The sequence below is a fragment of the Vidua macroura genome, chromosome 2, assembly GCF_024509145.1.
Source record: "Vidua macroura isolate BioBank_ID:100142 chromosome 2, ASM2450914v1, whole genome shotgun sequence".
NCBI classification, from domain to species: Eukaryota; Metazoa; Chordata; class Aves; order Passeriformes; family Viduidae; genus Vidua; species Vidua macroura.
Window position 1 is genome coordinate 78,729,204 of NC_071572.1, and position 19,475 is coordinate 78,748,678.

Genomic DNA, 19,475 nt, shown 5'->3' on the forward strand with positions numbered 1-19,475 from the left:
AAGAATTTTAATCTTTCCCCTTTTATTTAGTCTAGAACTAGGCAACTGTAGGAAGAAAACATCCTAATGAAATAAATACGTAAGTTTTACATCCACTTGAGCTTTATCAGTCTGCTTGTTGACAAAGAGACTTTTCCCCCCTGTTGTGTGTATTTTCAAAATATTATTAATTCTACATGCAGATGGGACTGACTATCGTAAAGGAGAATTTTTTCTCCCCTTGGCTTGTTACAGCTTACTTACACAAGTTCTTCCCTTCATTAACACCCTTCATCCAATTTCAGCTCCATCCTGTTTCTCAGGGCAAAGCTCCTGGAACATTTGTCTGCATTTTAAGAGGACAGTCTTCAGCACACTTAGAAGTTAAAACAGAAGTTAAAGCTGACCCCAACTTTGTTAGGCCTCTTTCCAGTCAAGCACCCTTCCTTTCCTTCCTCTCAAACAGAGCAGCTCATTTGTCAGAATCTACCAGTTATGTCCCAAAACAACACCCATGGCTGAGAAATCCCTAGTGCTTGTGTATCCCATTTCACTCTCAACCTCAGCCATGGGAAAACACAGAAGACAGTCTAATGCCACGCTACTGAAAAGCATTTGCAAAGGCTAAGTGGCACCAGCCTCCAGCCCAAGTGTTCTTAGTAGAGCTAATTCAATCAAAGCTCTTTCCTTGAGGCTGCAGGAAGCCTGAGCACGCCCACTGCCTTTCTGGAGTGCTTTCCCAATCACACCCCAGCCCCATAATTTTTCAGACACTGCCAATTCCTCATACTTTCCACAGAATGATCTGTGAGGTCTGTGGACCACTGCTGTTGTGCAAACACTGGCTCATACTATGCCAGCAGTTCTGTAAGTGCAGGAAGTTAAACACTTTCCCCAAGCTCCAGTCTCACCTGTCTCCCTCTTCAGCTCATCTGTGTTCAACTCTGCAGGAATTTCAGTTTCCTCCCTCCAGTACTCGGGCTTCTACATGGTTCTGCCCAACTCTGGTTTTACACTTGGCTTCCTGACCATGTCTTCTTCATCAGGCACTCATGGGCACAAGAAAGACCATACTGGCCATTTGGCTTGTACAAGAAAAACAAGGTCCAAAATCCAGCTCAATTAAACACTAGTTTTGGACAGACCTGTGGTACTACTGCCCTTCCCCAGTAGTAAGATCAAGGATTTAAAAGAGAAAAAAAAAAAAAAAAAAAAAAGGAAAACAATCATATCTTACAGACTAAAATTTGTAAACTGCTTGTCATTTCAGGGCTTCATTTTTTTTAGGTTCCCCAGGACACAAATCAAAACTAGTTTAGTCATATTACTTCCAGCTGAACAGGTAGTTATTCTAACCAGAGCATTTACAAGCTTCCCAAACTGTAACAAACAGAAAAAAAGCAAAATCCTGAAAGATGAGAAGTCAGATATGCACTTAAGAAGTCAGCAGCAGATAGGACTACTTAATCTACTGATCAGAAAGGCACCATGATACTGACAATGACAATGTACTTGCATTTACATCATAACTCAAAACATTCTTCTCAAGTAACATGTTTTGTGTTGAAGGATAAGGGCAGGGAAAGGGAATGGGGAAAAAAAAGTATGTAAATGGTTCAGCCTCAATAAATGTAATTTACTTTCTTCCTCATTCAGATGCACACAGCTACTGAGCAATGTCCTGAACCACTTTCTTAACACAGACATGAGCATTTCAGCTACCTGCTGACAAGATACACACAATGTTTTGAACACAGATTATCACTGCTAATAATTTCTGCCATCTTATCTATTTCCCCCTTTCATTTTTATTAACGGTACACACATTTTAAACCTATATGAAATATGATTGGTTTTAGAATTCATTTCAAGTAAAAACATTGAGGAGGCTATTTGGGAATACTGACAATAGAGGCAATTAAAATATATTTCCAAAAACTAACTTTTAGATAAATGCAGTAACTAGACAGAATTCAAACAATAGAACAATGTGATCCACAAAGCAAAGCCAGTAATGTTTTTTTCCCCCAGTCATTAACAGATATGGTGAGAAGCGAATTCCAATTTGAGATTACTAAAAATTAAACCAATTTCAATCTGCAACTAACTTAAAGAATGAGTTCAAAATATTTTTAGAAATTGTTTAACAATTATTTGTATTATATTCTTAAGAGTAGCATTTCCTTAGTGTTATCCCTGAATAAAAGCTTCATAAGGTTTTTGAAAGGCACAAAATACAACTGGAAGCATAAATACACCAAATTTCTAGCAAGTTGACGCACATTCATGTGTTAGCTCTACACAAAAAAATTTCCTAGGCCATAAGTGAAAACTTCTTGTAGGAAATAATTAATATGGACAATTCAGAAAACTTTACAAAAATACTTCTTTTTATTAAAAGCAGCAATTTCAAGCAGAACAATACACAGAATGTAAACATCACTAAGTCCAGCTCCAGCCTGCCGAACCTTCGAGAAAGTCTACACTAAATGCATCTACTATACTAGCATGTTAACAGCCTATATTATAATTTGAAAATATATTTTCTTCTATGAATTAAGAAAAAGTACTTTATCGTAATCTGTCCCAGCGCCAGATACTGGCATCATCACACACAGCTATAAGGATACTGCTATCCCTGCTAAAACTGGTCTGTCGGATGGCAGCAACACATTTAGGGTGAGTAAGAGTCGTACACCTAGAAGCAAAAGAAAATTATTCAGCTGCAATGTTAAATCTTCCTACTACATTATGGAGCACTGTTTCAGTAATCCGTTATTTATGTGACTTAGGAGGAATTGAAGGCAACAGGATTATGGCCTTCATGGTGTATTTTGTATTCCAAATGAGGACTTGGGAAAGCAGTTTCCTGTTCACCCACAGTTGTTTCTCATCCACCCAAATTTTATTGAAGCAAAGATTGAAAGCTTATTGAATCACATTATTTAGGACTTCATAATCAGTGTTATTTCACAGGGTTAGGAAGGAAAAATCAGAATCATGTGATTAAAGACTGTAACACTTCCAGGAATTTCATACATTAATGTATTCACGTATACATATTTACATGGATTATATATATAAATATATCAAGATATGTATAATATATTATATAGGATATATAAAAATAAAATGCATTAAGTATTTATACATACAGTGTATATCCACTTTCTATACAATGTTTTTTGGGAGTGAGTTTGTTTGGGGCCTTTTTTTATGTTTAGCATTTTTTTTTGCATTTGTATGTTTACACACATACATATGTACCTACATGTATCTAAGAGACAAGCTGTGAAATTGCCTGGCAACACAGGTGAGGATGTGGAAAGCCACAGTGTTTTCACCACACTGTGCTCATTGCTCACCTTTACACTCTCCTTTTTTACTCCAGTCCTGTCACCTATCTCGCCTTTGTCATGTGCTGCATCCACCTAGCACATCTTCTCCTAATGGCTTTGTAAAATTTCCACCCAATTAGCAAAAACTCTGTGAGAAATAAATTGCCTTTTACTATATCTACTCATGGTAGCCAGCAGAATCTAACTGGGACCTCTTGGCATTAATATATATAAATTATAAATCAGTGAGCTACAATAAACATTAACTTTCAGGGGCTCACAATGTTTATTTCCCTACTACTTATAATGGAAAGTAAGTAGTACTGTAAAGAATTTCTCTATAATCAGGAAAGGAAAAAGAAAAGTACCCCAACTCCCTGCCTTAGCAAAAACAAAATAAAGTACTCACTTGGCTTTATGTGGATCCTCTATTTCTAGATCCCAAACATAAAGTTTGCCAACCTGATTGCCCAGAGCAAGCATCTTAAAAAGAAAGCAGAGGATAAAGAGGTTTTAAAATAGTCCCTCAAAGAATAAAGTCAGAATTTTATAAAGGCTATAAAGCTGATAAATTGTGTGTGAACATTAAACATGGATGACTTAATGAGTTTGTTGGAGGAGTCAGAAAGGCTGTAGAATTTGCCTCCTTTCTTCCATTTTATCAATCTCTGCAGACAGGGGATGAAGACATCAAGAAACTTATTTCTGGTGGAAAATTAATATTTATTTTGTGGAATTTTTTCCCACAGGCAGAACCCAGAATGAAAAATCTGAGGCTCCTACAGGTTCATATAAAGTCCCTTACAGCAAACCATTCTGTTTCTCAAACATCACATGAACCAAGACCCTTCCTATGCCAATAAGCATGTAATCAATGAAAAGCTACACACCTTCAAATACAGCAAAGTCAGACACGTACCTTTTGCCAGAAATCCATTGAAAATCTCATGTACCATATGTCACACTGGCTATAATCAAATCTCCCAAGAATGGTCACATTTGATTCACTGGGCTTGATTTTATCTATATCATCTTCCATCTTGCCAGGCTTCCAGCAAACAATGGCATTTTCACAAGACTGGAGTGAAACAATGAAAAGAAAAATCACCTGTAATTTATACTGCAGAATCAGTCCAACTATAAGCAAACATTTAATCCCACAGCTTCCCCAATGACACTATGAAAAGCAGAACTGAAAATCTCACCTCTGCCCTTAGATCACAGCCACATCACCAACAATAACCACTGTCCATTGCTGGCAACCTGATGCCCTCACAGCTTTGCTAGGTAATGGGACTGCAGGAGCACCCCCTCACCCGCTTCAGATGAAGTCACCCAGATGTGCTCAAACACAATTTCATAAGCAGCTTAAACTTACATTGATTTGAGGATTGTTTACCCAATCCCTTTGACTAACAGGACGGTTGGTGCACTCACTAATTGCTGGCATCAAGGCAGTTGGACAGCCTGCTTTAATATCTGCATGCCAATGTTACTAGTGGACACAACACGTTAATCAAAGTTACTCCATTATGGTAGCCCTCATCTCACTCTTTAGCAGGATCTCTAAATAGTATCTAGAGATTCCCTTTCCATATGTTCTCTGCACATTCTGGTTAGCGAGAAACCCTTTACCTGCAGCAGAGTACAGCTGTAGTAAGAATTTTGCTTTTTAAGTGTAAGCTGCTTACCCACACATCCTGACAGGTGACAAAATTCCCAACACACTCTATAAAACCATTTGACACAAGATAGTAAAGACCCACACACTAATAAAATTTCTAAGGTTTAGGACCCTCAGAACCAGCAAATAAATGTTATGTAGCTGAAAAAGCTGCAGCATTACCTTGGAAAGAATTAGGTCTCCCAGCCACCGTACACAGTCAACATAGTTTCTATGTATGTCTCTTGTAGAAAAGTCAGGAAAGTGAATTTTCTGGGAAACAAAAGGCCTGTGGAGAAAATTGCCAAGTGAGGTTCAGAAAAACAAACCCAGAAGCACAAGTGTAATTTTTAACAATCAGGTTTAACATATTTCAATGTTAAAAGAACAAGCCCAACTTTTTAACTGTTTTATAACAAAGTAGATTTTGTATGCAGCTTTTCTTTTTAACGGTAATAGGAACAGTCCTTGCTTTCATCCTCATTCCTAATGAAATAACTAAGTTAAAGACTGTGCAGAGATAGTGCTGAGTAAAACTACTCCTTCAGATGCTGAATACAATGCCTGTCACCAAATACTTCAAGAACCCATTAAATCTCAGTCTTCCTGATGCTGCTTCTGCAACATCTAAATTGTTAAATAGAAATGCACACTTAAAAAAAAAAAAACCATCATTTTAAAAAAAGCAGGCTAAAAAGCATCATTTAATATTTGGTAACATTACCAAAAAAAGCCAGAGTATTTTCACAGCTAGTCTCATTGCTGAACATGTTCACTGTGTTTTAGACTCTTCAATTCTCTCAATGGTTTAACTGGAAGTTAAGATCAAAAAGTTGAAGAACTTCATAAAGGAGGATTTATTTATCATGTATCTAATTGCTATGTTTATTTGATAGTTTACTCATATCTGAGGTCAAACCAGAGAGTGATGAAAATTAAAGTTATTACTATGTAAACAGTTTTTTCCCCCACCCCAAAGTAAAATAATACACAATAATTAACTACTCTATATAAGATTATTTGATACATTAATTCCGCAGATTTGATTCCCTTCTAGAAATTTTGAGATGAGATGATATGAAGAAAAGATACTGACATCTTGAAATGCATGAAATACAAGCTTTAAGATAATAATCTAGTCTAGCAAATAAGAAATAATTGAGATATTTAAAAATAAAAATTTCGGGACTTTGAATCAGAATTCAATAAAATTCTAGTGAAGCAAACAACAAGAAGACACACAATCTAGTGAGTGTCACTACCCAAGAATTCCCAATACAGAAAGGAATTAACCTGGACCGATGATAGGAGTATTCATGTGCTGTAAAGACAGACAAGGAGATGAAGACTACATACCTGTTGGTTTTGTTTGGGTTGTACTCATAAGACTCTTTGATAGCATTAATCATTCTCTTGGAATTAATTCTCCAGAGTTTTAAAGAGTGATCCATCCCACAGGACATGATTTTTTCACCAAGAAGATCATAATCCTATGTATATAAAATAATTTTGAGCACTCCCACCCTAGGCTGCATTATATCAACTCAGATTTTATTCCATCATTTCCATCAAAACAGCATTTTATGCATAGAGCATGCAATAAAACTGAATATTTCAAATAGAAAAACACTAAGAATGTAATCCAGCTCACTGCAAAGTAGCACGGCATCTTAATAATTATATTAAGATGAACATTATGAATATGTCTCAAGAGAGACATATTCAACAGCACTGACAAACAGTGAATCTACAGCTAGTTCTCCTCCTTCACTAAGTTCCCTAGGAGCAACTTCGGCAGAATTCCAGGACTATGACATGGGTGAATAATACAGTGTCAGGTTTCCTACAGATGCACCCCTCACCTTTCACAACAGGTCACACAACAGGAATGGAAAGAGTTCTTAAGAACAGCATATTAAAAGTTAACTATTCTAGTTGATGTTTGCTGGGTACCAGTGTCTGTTCACAGCCACTGAAAAATAATTTAACGCAAACAACTTCTTCACTACCGTGTCTCTCCAGGTTTATTTGCTTATGCTGCTTTGACTTGATGAGAACTCAAGAACTTCAAAAGTGGGACCATCATGAAATGTTTTTATTCTTTCTAGACCCACTGAGCCCTATTTTGCTCACTTCTAGGCTGCACTCTGAGTAAACCAGCTACTGAAACACACAGATCCTGTCTGTAAGAAGTGGCCAAATCAATCAAACCACCTGATATTTAAAGTTGTCTATCCCCTTAAAACAAGTATTTATGCACTTCCAGGTGGTTATTTTTAAGTAGCTATAATATCTAAACAATGCACAAGGGGACAAAAAGTTGCTTACTACCCTTTGTAAATCTAAATCACTGCCCCATGGTCTTCCACTTACTGCACTTAACACCTCATCCCTGTGCCCTTCTACTCCTCCAAATATTGCAACCAGCGTGTCTGTCTGGATGTTCCACAGTCTCAATGCATGATCTATAAAGAACAAATAAAATTACATGCTGCTTTTTATATGTACATTTGAATAATATATTTCAGCTTAATTACTTTGAGTAACAGGTCTTTAGGTCAACATCAAAAAAGCACTTAATTCTTCTTTTTTTGTTGGAAACAGAACTGCATTAACTGAAATTGCTATTATAACTAACTTTCCTGTTAAAAGTAATTCTATAATTGCCCACCCCCTCCCCTAGGGATAGTTTCTACCAAAAACATGCACGGATCTTTAATTCATCCAAAAAGCAAAGAAAAGTCTGATCGCAGACAAATATGCTTTTAATCAGTCATAAAAACAATTTTATGTATCAAAAAATGCTAGAATTCCTTTCTGCCATTTTAACATCAACATTCAGAAAAGCTGTGATTGTCTATTCTTTAGCCTTTAGCACATTATTCTTGGTGAACCACAGTCAGTAAGGAAGGGAAAAACTGTTTACATAAACAATATGTATTCCAAAGTCAATCAGACTAATCTATTTATTTGAAGAAAGTTTTAACAATTTCTAAAGAAGAACCTCTAGTGTATCTCCCGTTTGGAAGTGGGAAGCTCTAGTTTATTTCCCTTTTGGATTCCACAAGTACATTGCATTGAATTACAGCAACACTCAAAATCCCAGAAGGGAAACAGGTGGCCATGCAGTCCCAAATATTTTCCTCTTTTTTTAATAATCTCTCAGCCAAGCAGTTCTAACAGCCCAAATATTCTCCAGCGATAGCACCTGGTCCAGAGATTGCACATTAAAACTTGTAGTACTATGGCTGATGTCAAAACATTATTACAAACAGAACCTAAAAAATATACAGAAACTGGATGTTTACAGGCCCACAGCACCAACTTGACCATTGAAAGTATCAGAGAGCTTCCCAACTCCTGTTCTCATGTAGCTTCATCAGTAAGCCCAAATATACTAAAGTCAAAAGTCCCCTAAGTAAATGTTTCCAACTCAAAAATTCTTGAAGGCTAGCTCCTTTCGGCAGATCATTCCTTTATTAACAGAACAGTCAAGATCAGGAAGTTGTGACTGTTAGAACTTTCTGGACAAGCCCATAAGACACTACACCAAAAACTTCCTTTACTAAAATGCTTTTTACACAGAGTCCAATTAAAGTTCCTAAGCAACAGACAATCCAAATTTTTCCCCATGAACGGGATGGTGAATGCAACGTTAAGAGGTCCCCACTAGATGGCAACGTGATTCAACAACTGAAAAAATTTCAGTTGAACTGTCAGAAAGTAAAGAGCAGACTCAAGGCTCAGGGATTCTTCTTTCCTAAAAAGCAGCACTATTCACAATCCCTCTGCAGCATAGCTGGAGTTATGGTTGTAGGCCGTGGATTTAGTAAGTATAAAATATATAGCCATGTAAAAGCATGATTTGCTTTCAACTTTCAGAGTGAACTTGTTCAGTGCCATTCATAAAAAAAAAAATATTCATGAAGGTTTTTGGCCATATTCAAGACCAAACTCCAATCCAAAGTATCCTCATTTATACAAAAACAAGAGGTTTCTCCTCACCTTTGCTTACAGATAAAAGAAGATTTGGATCTCTCGGATGGAATTTCAGTTCATTGATTGCATTTCCATGGCCCACATAGTGCTGGAATAGAATTCAGAGACCAAGTTACCATTTCCCCTCACGTTTATATGTACCTAGAAGAAGAAAGTGTCATGCCTTACTGAAACACAAGCTGTATCTCAAAGTTCTGAACACTCACCTTTATGCACTGCATTGTAATGGGATTAATTATCCTAATAATACCCCTGGATCCTGCCACAGCCAGAAGAGGATGGCTTGTATTACTATCATATGTCCATGCACAGGTATAGAAATTTTCATCTGCCTACAATGCCTCAAATTAAGGATCACAGAATAAGCAGGAGATTTTTTTTATTTTTTTTAAACAACATTTTATTTTAAACAAATCTGTTACTATTTTATCCAACTTGTCTCTGCTGGACCCCATAAGAAAAATACACACATTCAATTATACACCTGCAAATACCAGCAACATCACCTTTTCTACAGATGTTGATTTCCTCACTTCTGTTCCAAACATAAAAGGAACACCTTCTCTTTCATGGCATCACCTTTGATTGGGAATAATGAATCACGACTGAGTTCACAAGTAAATGACTTGCGTATTGCAAATGATCAACACAAATTATTAATACTTCAGATCATGAAACACAATTCTTAGGCTTTAAACCCAGTTCCAATTCACAGGGAAACCGAGACCACTGTAAAGCAGGGAAACATTATACAAATATTAGTGTTGGGAAGACTAAACTGATGGAGAATCAGTTTTCAAATATTTTAATACAGTCTGGTCCCTAAGTCTGCGTTTTTAACATTTTTTTCAACAGGAGGGATTCTAGGATGTGGGAAAGAGGCAAGACTTGGACCTAACATAAAGAATGCACCACATGAGCAAAGTATTAAATCACAGACAAAACATTTTCATGTTTTTTCCTACAAAGCCTCTTGATTTTTCATAAAGAAGAAGCAAACACGTGGGTATTTAACCTAAAAGGATACATCAGCATCCACATAAGACTGCAACAGACGGATTTCTCCTTGGGAATGACATTCATATAAAGTAACCTGGAGGAAAAAAAACAAAAATAAGTGAGAGAGACTGCTGCTTAGTTGTGACATTTCAAAAGGAAATCACATTCATCCATTTATTGACTGCCTGATGGGGAGAGGTAGAGTGCCTCTATGGTTTAGATTTCATCCATCATCCATGTGTTCACCAGGTGGAAATGGTTTGATAAAAGAATGCCCACAGCAGTTTCTGTAAAGCACCATTCCAGGACTTGTCAGCTGTCCTTCCCAGATATTCAAGTCCATTATTTGAATTGCCTTAATAAGATAAACCCTTGTTGGAATTAATTACTGCATTTATCTCTAACATGACATGGTCTTGTAATGAGTCATTGATACCTTGCTTAAACTTAGTTTAACAACTCAATGAAACCTTGCTTAAATTTAGTTTAGTGTTTCTGGTGACTTGCCAGGCAGAACAAACTTAGAAATGAAACACTTGTTATTTATTCACAACACTTGCATAAAACACACTTCTCAGGGGTTATTTTCAAGACTGAAATGACATCAAACATTGTTCAGAGGAAGTCTATAAATTCACCCCACACAGGCCATTAATTTAGCTACTGAGCTAGCTGGCATCAGCCAGCCACTGTTGCAGACAGTTCTCGTCCTGTATATATGAATACATGACCTTTAGAAAATAATAGCATTTATAAAGAGTAATTTTATTGAGAAGATACATTTATGCACCTCTCTTCCTTATCCTATACGCATATTACTGTAGGACTTTTTCCTTTACTACGTAGCTTAATTACCAAATAGCTAACATGACTTTGTTGAACAACCCAAAGCATGCAGCTCTCCCAGATAACAGATGCTACATATCTTAGAAATACATCTGTTTATATTAAGTATTGCGTGTCCATACCAAACACAGGTAAAGGGATTGCTTGAAAACAGGAATGCATGCAGAACCACGCAGAAGGGCGTATGATGGAAAACAGATTACTCACTCTGTTGCTGCCTACAGTGGCAAAAACAAGAGGATCACCTTCTTTACTGTGCCAGTTAAACTGGACTCCAAACAGAGGCTGGCCATGGTCCTCCTATACATGTAAAGTAAGTTTAGAGATCAAAAAACCCAACAAAACCCACAGGCATATCATTGCCGTGAAATTCAACAGTTTCATTGACAAGTTTCCCTCCTCAAACTAATGGGTTCACAGCCAATATAATTTTAGACAGTGAACAGTTAACAATCATAGTCTTGTAACACCACATTTTAACTTGGCTGTCTTAAAGGGAGGTTAAGGGAATATTGTGAAAAACACACCCCTCCCTATTCTTTCTCCACCAACCTTTCAAAAAGTAAATGGAAAGAAATGTTGTCTCAGTTATGCCTAGAAGCTGGCAGAACTCCCAAGTTGTATTTACAGCTCTAGGATATTGTTTTACAATTTTCAGAAAGGCAACCTCTGCATCTACACACATTTTCTATCCTAATTATTTATAGACAAGGATTTGCAACTTCACAGGGAAGAATTACTAGGAAAGAGAAGAATTACATTGGTATAAGGATGGAGAAGGGCCACATTTAACTATTATACTACAGTTAGATCTTGTAACTTTTGTCACAGACACAAGGAACTCTCTCCAGTGTGTCACAATACTGCTACAAAGTTCATGTCTACAAAATGTTTTCAGACCGCCTTTACAAATAGTTACCAGAGAAATGCCAAGAATTATTTTTATACAACTTACATCAGTTTGTGAGAAAAAAAAGGAGGTATGTTTATGAATTGTGATGAATATGGTGGTGCTTGTTAATAATTGATAACAGTATTTTGGCCTGTCCTGACAGGATGTTTTCAGCAAGAATAATGTTCATTAAAGTGCCTCCCCACAGGGGACTGTCTGGGACAGTGAAGGCAGGAAGGAAGTGTCTCATGATGGCTGTTCAGCAGCCTTCAAATGGCAGCACTTCAGAGACAACATGAGAAGTACCAGCCCTGGCAGCTCTGGCCTATCCAAAACCAAAGAATAAATTTAAGGAGGGGGCGTGAGTAAGGAGTCTAACACTCCTTAATGCTTAAAAAGCATTATTTAATGCTTTTTAAATAGCATTATTTACTGAGAAAGGCAGCATCTGTTATGAACAGAAATAACTAGAAGAGCTAGCAAAAGAAAGCAGAAAATCTTTCAGAGATGAAGGCTCTCCTGCAATTCTTAAGAGAGGTAACAACTTTCAAAGCTCAATATAGATTAAAAAGAATTGTTCAAAGCTTAACTCACAGTATTAGCCATCATAACACAAAAGCACAAACTAATGGCTATATGAGATGAGGGATATAGGATATTAAAAAAGAAAAAAGTAGGTTCTTAGTAATCCCGGGACAAAAGGAAAAAGCAGGTATTCTGTATCTGTAAAGTATTACAGTTGAACTAGAAATGAAGAATGAGGAAAACCATAAGCCATAAAATTGCATACACATGGCCATGATTTTTTAAGTGCAATACATTTATTAATTTTACTTTTTAGCAATAAATCTATTAAATTTACTTGGCAGCCTTAAATTTTGAGTGTATTTAAGTCTTGTTTGAAGAGAGTGGCTGAGAGATCAAATTGAAAATGCTTAATAACGTTTTTCTACTAATAATAACTTGGTTTCAAATTTCTGCTTGAAGGAGTTCCTGGTGCTGAATAATGAGTGCTTCTGACATATCACATGAAGATAATACAGGTAAAATGCATGGGTTCCCACTGCTTTATTACAGAGATATATTAGCAGGTTTTCTATTTGTTTTTCTGGAACAACCTTGTTCTCTGTTATATGCCCTGTTTCTGATAAATTTAACAAAATATGGAAAGTGAAAAGCAGTATGTTTTTCGCCCTCAAGATAGGATATTTTTTCAGCATAAGTTGCAATAAGTTTCTGATTTTCTAGGCAGGACCCAGACTAAGGTAATAAGTAGAGATATATAACAGAGTGCTATACTGTTTCCATATTTTTATATTTGAGTACATACCTAAAGTATTTTGCAAGCTTTTTCAAAGAAAACCTATTTCCCTGGAAAAAAATTACTCTGCAAGACAAATGTCTTTAGTCTACTTACTTCACCCACACTACATTTCTCACACCAAGTGCTGCAATCTCCAAGAGCCTGACTGTATATATTGCAGGTTTGCTGATGTTTGATGGATGAAGCAGCAAGGCAGAGGCTCTTGCAGGAAGATACCAGGATATCTGCAGAAGCTCTGCTCCTATTTAAAATCGCAACATCCCCAGTGGTCAGAGAGCACATAGCTACTTCGAAAATACTTGTCTGCTCTAATTTTTGTCCCAAGTGCTAAACAATGAAGGAGGTTTTCCAAAACATTGTATTCTAGGTGCCGTACACGATGGTTATGCTCAGACACCAAGTATGTGACACAAATCTGACACTGGTTTGTACAGACAGAAGTGACCCAGATACCTGTCCAAAAGTAAAATTGTGAAATGCCATCTTGTCCCTGCTATGAATAAAGGGTACAAAACCCAAAGCACCCAGCTTCTTCGGGCACTAGAAAAAGAAGGCAGAGAAGAAAACAGACCTACTGCTACAAAAGCAAATAAATAAACTATCAATGGTGAGGTTCCAGCCTTACGCACTCAATGCCAACTTGGGTTCAAACAAAAAGTAAGATCAGACCTGGTTTTAGACAGTAAAGTCATTACAATGGCAAAAATAATCACCTGCATGAATGCCTTCTAATCTGTGTCACCCACACTGCCAGTGGGGAACCAACAACCCACACATGCATTTCCAGTTCCCAGAAGTGGAAGTAAGCCATTGTGGGCAGTGGGTTTAGTTACATTTAGTTTCCATTACACACCAACAAGCTAGAATTCTGTGTGGCAGAGGCCAGCAAGTAGAAGCTGAGACAACACCAGGCTGCTTACAACTTAATCACACACCCTAAGAAGAAGTAAAGGGTAAGGAAAATAATTGCATTGCTTTAAAGGGAGCAAAACAAAGCAAAATATACACCGTTTTCTGCCAAAAGATCTACCAGCAAAATATATATGGATATATGAGGATGTTCAACAGTGCTAGCTGTATATGCTTATTTATAAACCCTGTTTCCATTCAGTCCACAGAAAGCAAAGATTTTTCAGTACATCTTACAAGTAACTTACTACTCCATAAAGAAAAAAGGCAGTTTTTTTATTTCCTGACATTTTCCAAGTTGTATTTTTGTTTTCCTGATGCTTAAATTTCATTCAAAATAACTCCCAAAGTAGTGTTTAAAACGCATATTTAGCAAGCACTGAGCTTTTCAGGCTGAGTCATAACCATTTAACACTCAAAGCAGACAATAATGGCCGTATTTGTTTCCCCAAGGAAAAAACTAAAAAAACAAAATAAGAGGGGAAAACCAAAAGTATGAAAGTGGAAAAACACGTAATTTATACACACCTAAAGAATATTAATTTCTATGATCTTTAAATCATATAGATCCTTCATTAACTTCAATACCTGCATCTTACAGCATAGTTCAAAATTTTATAAACTAGGGGATATATGACACGGTACTCAAAGAGTCACAAGTGTCTTTCTAAAACCACATACAACATTCAATTATTACAGCTTTCTCCAGAGTATCTCCAAAGCTAGTGTGGAAGACTGAGAAAAGGAAAAGAAGAGAGGCTTCCTCAATCATGAAGTAAAAAACCAAATTTGGCTCCTACTTAGGTCTTCGTCTTAACATGCACATTTCTTATTATTACCATTAATTTCAGACCAAAGAGAAATGGGGAAAAAAGCTAATAAAAATACCCCACTTAATTGAAATGCTACATTTACTCCCTCACAGCTTGATTCCACTTGCATAGGAATCTGTTCCCAGGCCCTGATCCAAATCCAAGGAAGTCAGCGATTGCTTAGTTTCATAGCTTCGACTTTTGGATCACCCTACAGTGGGGTCTGGATTGACATTGGGGTGAGGGAATGTCTTGTCCCCCCAGAAGACACTTGGGAGTACTAACCCTTTTTGTCTGCAGACAGAAAACAAGTATGAGTAACAAAGCTCAGAACTTGTTAAAAGTTTGGGTGTCCAAAGGCCCGTGTCTGTGTTTGAAATATGACTTGAAGCTGCAAATAGCACCATCCGCGGGGGCGATTCACGCGAATCACAGGAACTGCTGCCTACCTTGGTGAAATGAAATAACTTCCCTTCCTCCTACACCTTCAAAGGCCTGGAAGCAATTTTTATACTTCAAGAACACAATAAGATCAATTTGTTTCCCAGATACTTTTGTCAGTGTAACTTCGTATCACAATTTCTCCAGTGGCAAGCTCATTTAGAAGGTTTCCACGCTCCAAACCTTTTGTCCCCTCCCACTCAAGTACCCCAGTGTTTCACTAGGGCAGCCTGAAGAGAAAAGCTCAGAAAAGGAGCCACATCAGCACAGCTCCACAGTTAAGCATGGGGGGAATGAAAAAATACTCTTAGAGCAATTCTGCAGAAAATATCCACTGCTGAGCTACACAGATCCTCACAGAGTTTGCCATAACTCCCATCTTGCCACATAAATATCCCACACAAGGCTGAGGAATTAGAAAAAGAAGAACATCCTGACAGAGTAAAATAGTCAGGAATGAGAAAACTTGTTCAGTCCACCATAGTCTGTCACCAGTGCAGAAGAAAACAGCACTATGCTAAAACAGCAGAACAGGGAGTAAACACCATCAATCCACATATCTTAAAACCATCAGGTGTTACACAGGAAGATACATACTGCCTGAAACAGGTGCTAACACATGATCCCAACACTCACAATAAATTAACCAAATTGCACTACACAATAGTTATGATACTGCCAGAGCACAGAAAATACCTAATCTGGTTAAGGGTGAAGAAAAAGCTACTCTAAGATTGTTGGGTTGATTTGTTTGGGTTTTTTACCAACACAGAGAAATCTGTGCAGGTTCTGTGCTTTGCATGGAGTTGTCACATGTTTTGTTTTATTTCAATTTGTTTATCTGACTTCTTATATTTTTCTCTAGCATCTACAGCTTCAATGAAATACATAATCATAGCATCACACAAAACTTTGCAAACTGTACAAAAACAAGGTCAATTGCAGCACTATCTACTGTTTCCTATTTCTCAGCATCCTTTTTCTTCAAAACTTTGGCTATTCCAAGCAAGAAAGGTAACTGCTTCAAACCAGCAGGGAACATAATTGCTTAAAGATATTTATTTAAAAGTATCTAGCTTGATGCTGTCTCACATTAACATTAACATTGCTGCCAGTAAGTGATGCCCAGCATTCCCTGAAGCTCATGCATACTTACCTTTAGGCTATTTACACATTTGAAGGAATATTTGCACTTCTTCGACTTCCATTTTCCTTTCCCCCAGCTTTTTCTTCCTGGTGCATTAGGAGTGTTTGTTGGCGTATCAGGGCGTTCGGTGTTAGTACCACTTTCAATACTAACAGCATCATCCTGAAAACATTCAAAATTATATAGAGATCGTAATTGCTGCATAAATTCAACTAATCTTGCAGCACTTGGCCTTTTCACTTCTTCTTGTCATTCATAAGAACAGATCTCCCAGGCCTTGGTGTTATTTAGATTCATGTATTTAAATCTAATGCCAGCATAATAGCATTCCTCTCTAGAAACAGAACATGAATCACATGAGGACTAATCCAAGAGGGAGAGATATGAACTGTGATCTAGTGACATTTCTTCAGAATACTGGTAGCCGCTCTTAAGAAAATGTCTAGAGACAAAGCAGCTGCTTCCCCTAGAAAACGTCTTTGATCCAGATGAAATGAGTACTTCTGAAGAACTGAAGAAGAGTTGCTTGTATAAAAACACGAGGCTTGACCTTACCAAGAACCGAACCATTCTGAGGCTTCTGTGCACCCTCACAGCACGGTCCTGCAGCAGGTCAGCATCAACATCAGAAGACAAAATCCCTCCTCTCCCTCCTGCTCTGTCCCACAGATACTCACTTGTTTCCACTAAAAGCTAAATTCTGATCGGTTAACTAATCCAACTGGCCCTCCAACCATTAGCGTAAGATAAGAATGGGGAAAATTGAAAAAAAAAAGGGATACACAAAACACCCCATCCAGCTGCTGAGAGATTTTAAATTGGCTTTGGACAATCAGGAGAAACTACAATTTCCTGTGTGGTCTGACTGCAGGGCACTGTTTAAAAGGACATTTCCCTGTATCACCCGTCACAGAGCACTTCACCTTCACCTGCATTGTACCTGCCAACCCTGTGTTTCCAAATGAGTATGTTCAGCTTGTTAAAAATCAACTTTTCCCATTTTTTCTGGCAAGATAGTCTGTTCACTTTCCATCAGACTAGTGGGGGGAAAACAACTCATCCTAGGTTCATCTAAAGTTGAACTAAGGGAGACAGAGCCAGACAACAGCTTGTCACTGTAGGAGATTCACAAAGCTGCACTAGGAACTCCACTAGGAATATGGTATGAGCTCAACTATAAACATTAATACACCAATTCCCACCAAGCATTCATTCTCTGTCCCAATTTCATGTCTGTACTATCAGGAGCCTAAAGAGGTGCACTGGCCTTTGTTTGCCCAACAACTCTGAAAAACAGAACATTCAGAGGACAAAAAGGAGGAAAGATACCACACAAGCCCGTAAGTGTACTGCCCAAATCTGGAGTCATTCCCTTCACATTGGACCCCTAAAAGAGTCAACCCTCCACTAATATTCATAACCAAATTTAACAATTTTTAAGTTTTCCTGTTTCTTCTCCTTTACCCTAAAAAAGATTAGAGCTTGCCCAATTCTCATCTCCCAAGTGCACATGCCAGAATTTTAATACTTGACAAGACTGAAATTTTCTCTGGACCAGACAGATACTGCCAACGTGAGAACACCGGGCAGCTGGTGTGGTGCAACTATACCAGGTATCTGCAACTACCACATAACCAACAAACCTGCACACGGGACACCTGCAGAGCAAAGCACACCCTTTCTCCAAATCAACACCATTATGTCAACTTTTAAACAGAATCTCCCATCTTGCAGGAGTTGTGGAATCCAGCAACAAACTCTTGAAAAAGGAATCCCTTCACCACTGAGGCAATCCACATCAGAGAATCATATAATCAGAGTGGTTTCTGTTGGAAGGGACTTTAAAGATCATCTAGTCCAGCCCACTGCCATGGGCAAGGACATCTTTCACTAGACCAAGCTGTGTAGAGCCACATCCAGCCTGGCCTTAAAACCTACAGAGATGGGGCAACCTATTCCATGCTCAGTGATAGCCTACAACTGACAACAAATTAAGCCTGAACATCTGTCACCAAATTACATTTGGATCCACAAATGCTGCTGAACTATGAAAAAAAAAAAAAAAAAAAACAAGAGCAGCAGTGTGGAACATCTCAAACTTGTCTGTCACCTCAAAAGCACCACTTCCAAACGTTGTGGAGGATGTGGTCCAGATCCCTCACTTGCTGGATAAGTGCAGAAAAGAAACTTCCACACACTATAAAACACACACACAGTAACTTCACAACCCCTCTCCACACCAGTAACTACATAAAGTGACTGTTTGATACCTTAGATTAAGTTTACCTTTCAGGTATAAAGTTATTCTACATCAACCACATTACTTTTGCTCTTTTAGAATTTCACCTAACTTAGCAATTATAGACCCCATCCCTGCTGCCTTCTGCTGACAGTAGTTTATGAGCACCATCTCCTACTTTTCTTTCTCCAAAAGGCTGCACACATAAACTTGTGCTGCATGTTACTCTATAACGTGACAGTGAAGACACACAATACAAAACTGCAAGAAAGATGGAAAATGCTGCTGGTTTGCAGGGAAAAAAAAATTTTTTGAAGTCTGACGTTTTGAAGCAGAGTTCGAGACAGTGCCTGCTCACAGTTTGGGCCTCAATCCACCTTCACCCACGTGGAGGCAAAGCGGGAGTCTCTCCCACCAGGGCCTCCCTCCGGCGGCCCCGAGTGGCGGCCGCCGAGTCGAGACGTCTGGGCCGAGAAGACCCCCTTCTCCCTCTCCTCCCTCATCCCCTCCCCCGTCCGGGAGACACCCAGGGGGGTCCCGGCGGGCGATGTCCCCTCACGGCGGGACCCGCCGGGGCCGGGGGGCGGCGGCCCCTCCTCCCCTCCGCGCTCCCGCCCGCCCCCGGCGCGAGGCCCCCTGCCCGCCGCGCGCGCGCGCGCTCCCGCCACGCCAGCCCCCCACCCGTGCCGCCTCCCCCTCGCCCGGCCTCACGTTCTCGTCGCCGGACATGTCCCCGGGGTTACTGTTCTCGTCGCTGCTCAGCTTCTGCTTCTTCGCCGGCATCTCTCCCGCCGGTGCCGCCGCCGCCGGGGCTTCTCCCCGCTCAGACATCTTCCCCGCCCCCCACCCACCGCCACGCAGCCGCAAAGCGCGGACGGGGAGGCTCG

At 38.8% G+C, this 19,475-nt stretch overlaps 1 protein-coding gene and 1 long non-coding RNA gene across 3 annotated transcripts; one reads left to right on the top strand and one right to left on the bottom strand.

Annotated features, from left to right (window-relative positions):
- Positions 1 to 2,348: 2,348 nt before the first annotated feature.
- EED (embryonic ectoderm development) lies at positions 2,349 to 19,429 on the bottom strand. 2 transcript variants are annotated; one of them, XM_053970897.1, is made up of 12 exons: positions 19,300 to 19,429; positions 16,359 to 16,511; positions 11,032 to 11,124; positions 10,007 to 10,072; positions 9,186 to 9,311; positions 8,986 to 9,067; positions 7,354 to 7,445; positions 6,337 to 6,470; positions 5,164 to 5,269; positions 4,237 to 4,395; positions 3,727 to 3,800; positions 2,349 to 2,677 (listed from the first exon to the last, which is right to left on the bottom strand). In XM_053970897.1, the coding sequence occupies exons 1-12, from the start codon at positions 19,417 to 19,419 to the stop codon at positions 2,551 to 2,553; spliced, it is 1,332 nt and encodes a 443-aa protein (XP_053826872.1). In that variant the 5' UTR covers positions 19,420 to 19,429; the 3' UTR covers positions 2,349 to 2,550. The 2 variants fall into 2 exon arrangements, with proteins under 2 accessions (XP_053826872.1, XP_053826871.1); XM_053970896.1 differs by lacking the exon at positions 19,300 to 19,429 and adding an exon at positions 16,905 to 17,225.
- Positions 8,710 to 13,638, top strand: LOC128803696 (uncharacterized). The gene is made up of 3 exons (XR_008435812.1): positions 8,710 to 8,809; positions 12,704 to 12,759; positions 13,408 to 13,638. It is a non-coding gene; the product is annotated as an uncharacterized LOC128803696 (long non-coding RNA).
- Positions 19,430 to 19,475: the final 46 nt, after the last annotated feature.

Coding starts and splice junctions, on each gene's coding strand:
- EED (XM_053970897.1), bottom strand. CDS start 19,419: ATGTCTGAGCGGGGAGAAGCCCCGGCGGCGGCGGCACCGGCGGGAGAG. Junction 10,073..11,031: donor CCACTGTAGGCAGCAACAGA/GTGAGTAATCTG, acceptor TTTTTCCTCCAG/GTTACTTTATATGAATGTCA. Junction 9,312..10,006: donor AGTCTTATGTGGATGCTGAT/GTATCCTTTTAG, acceptor GAGGCATTGTAG/GCAGATGAAAATTTCTATAC.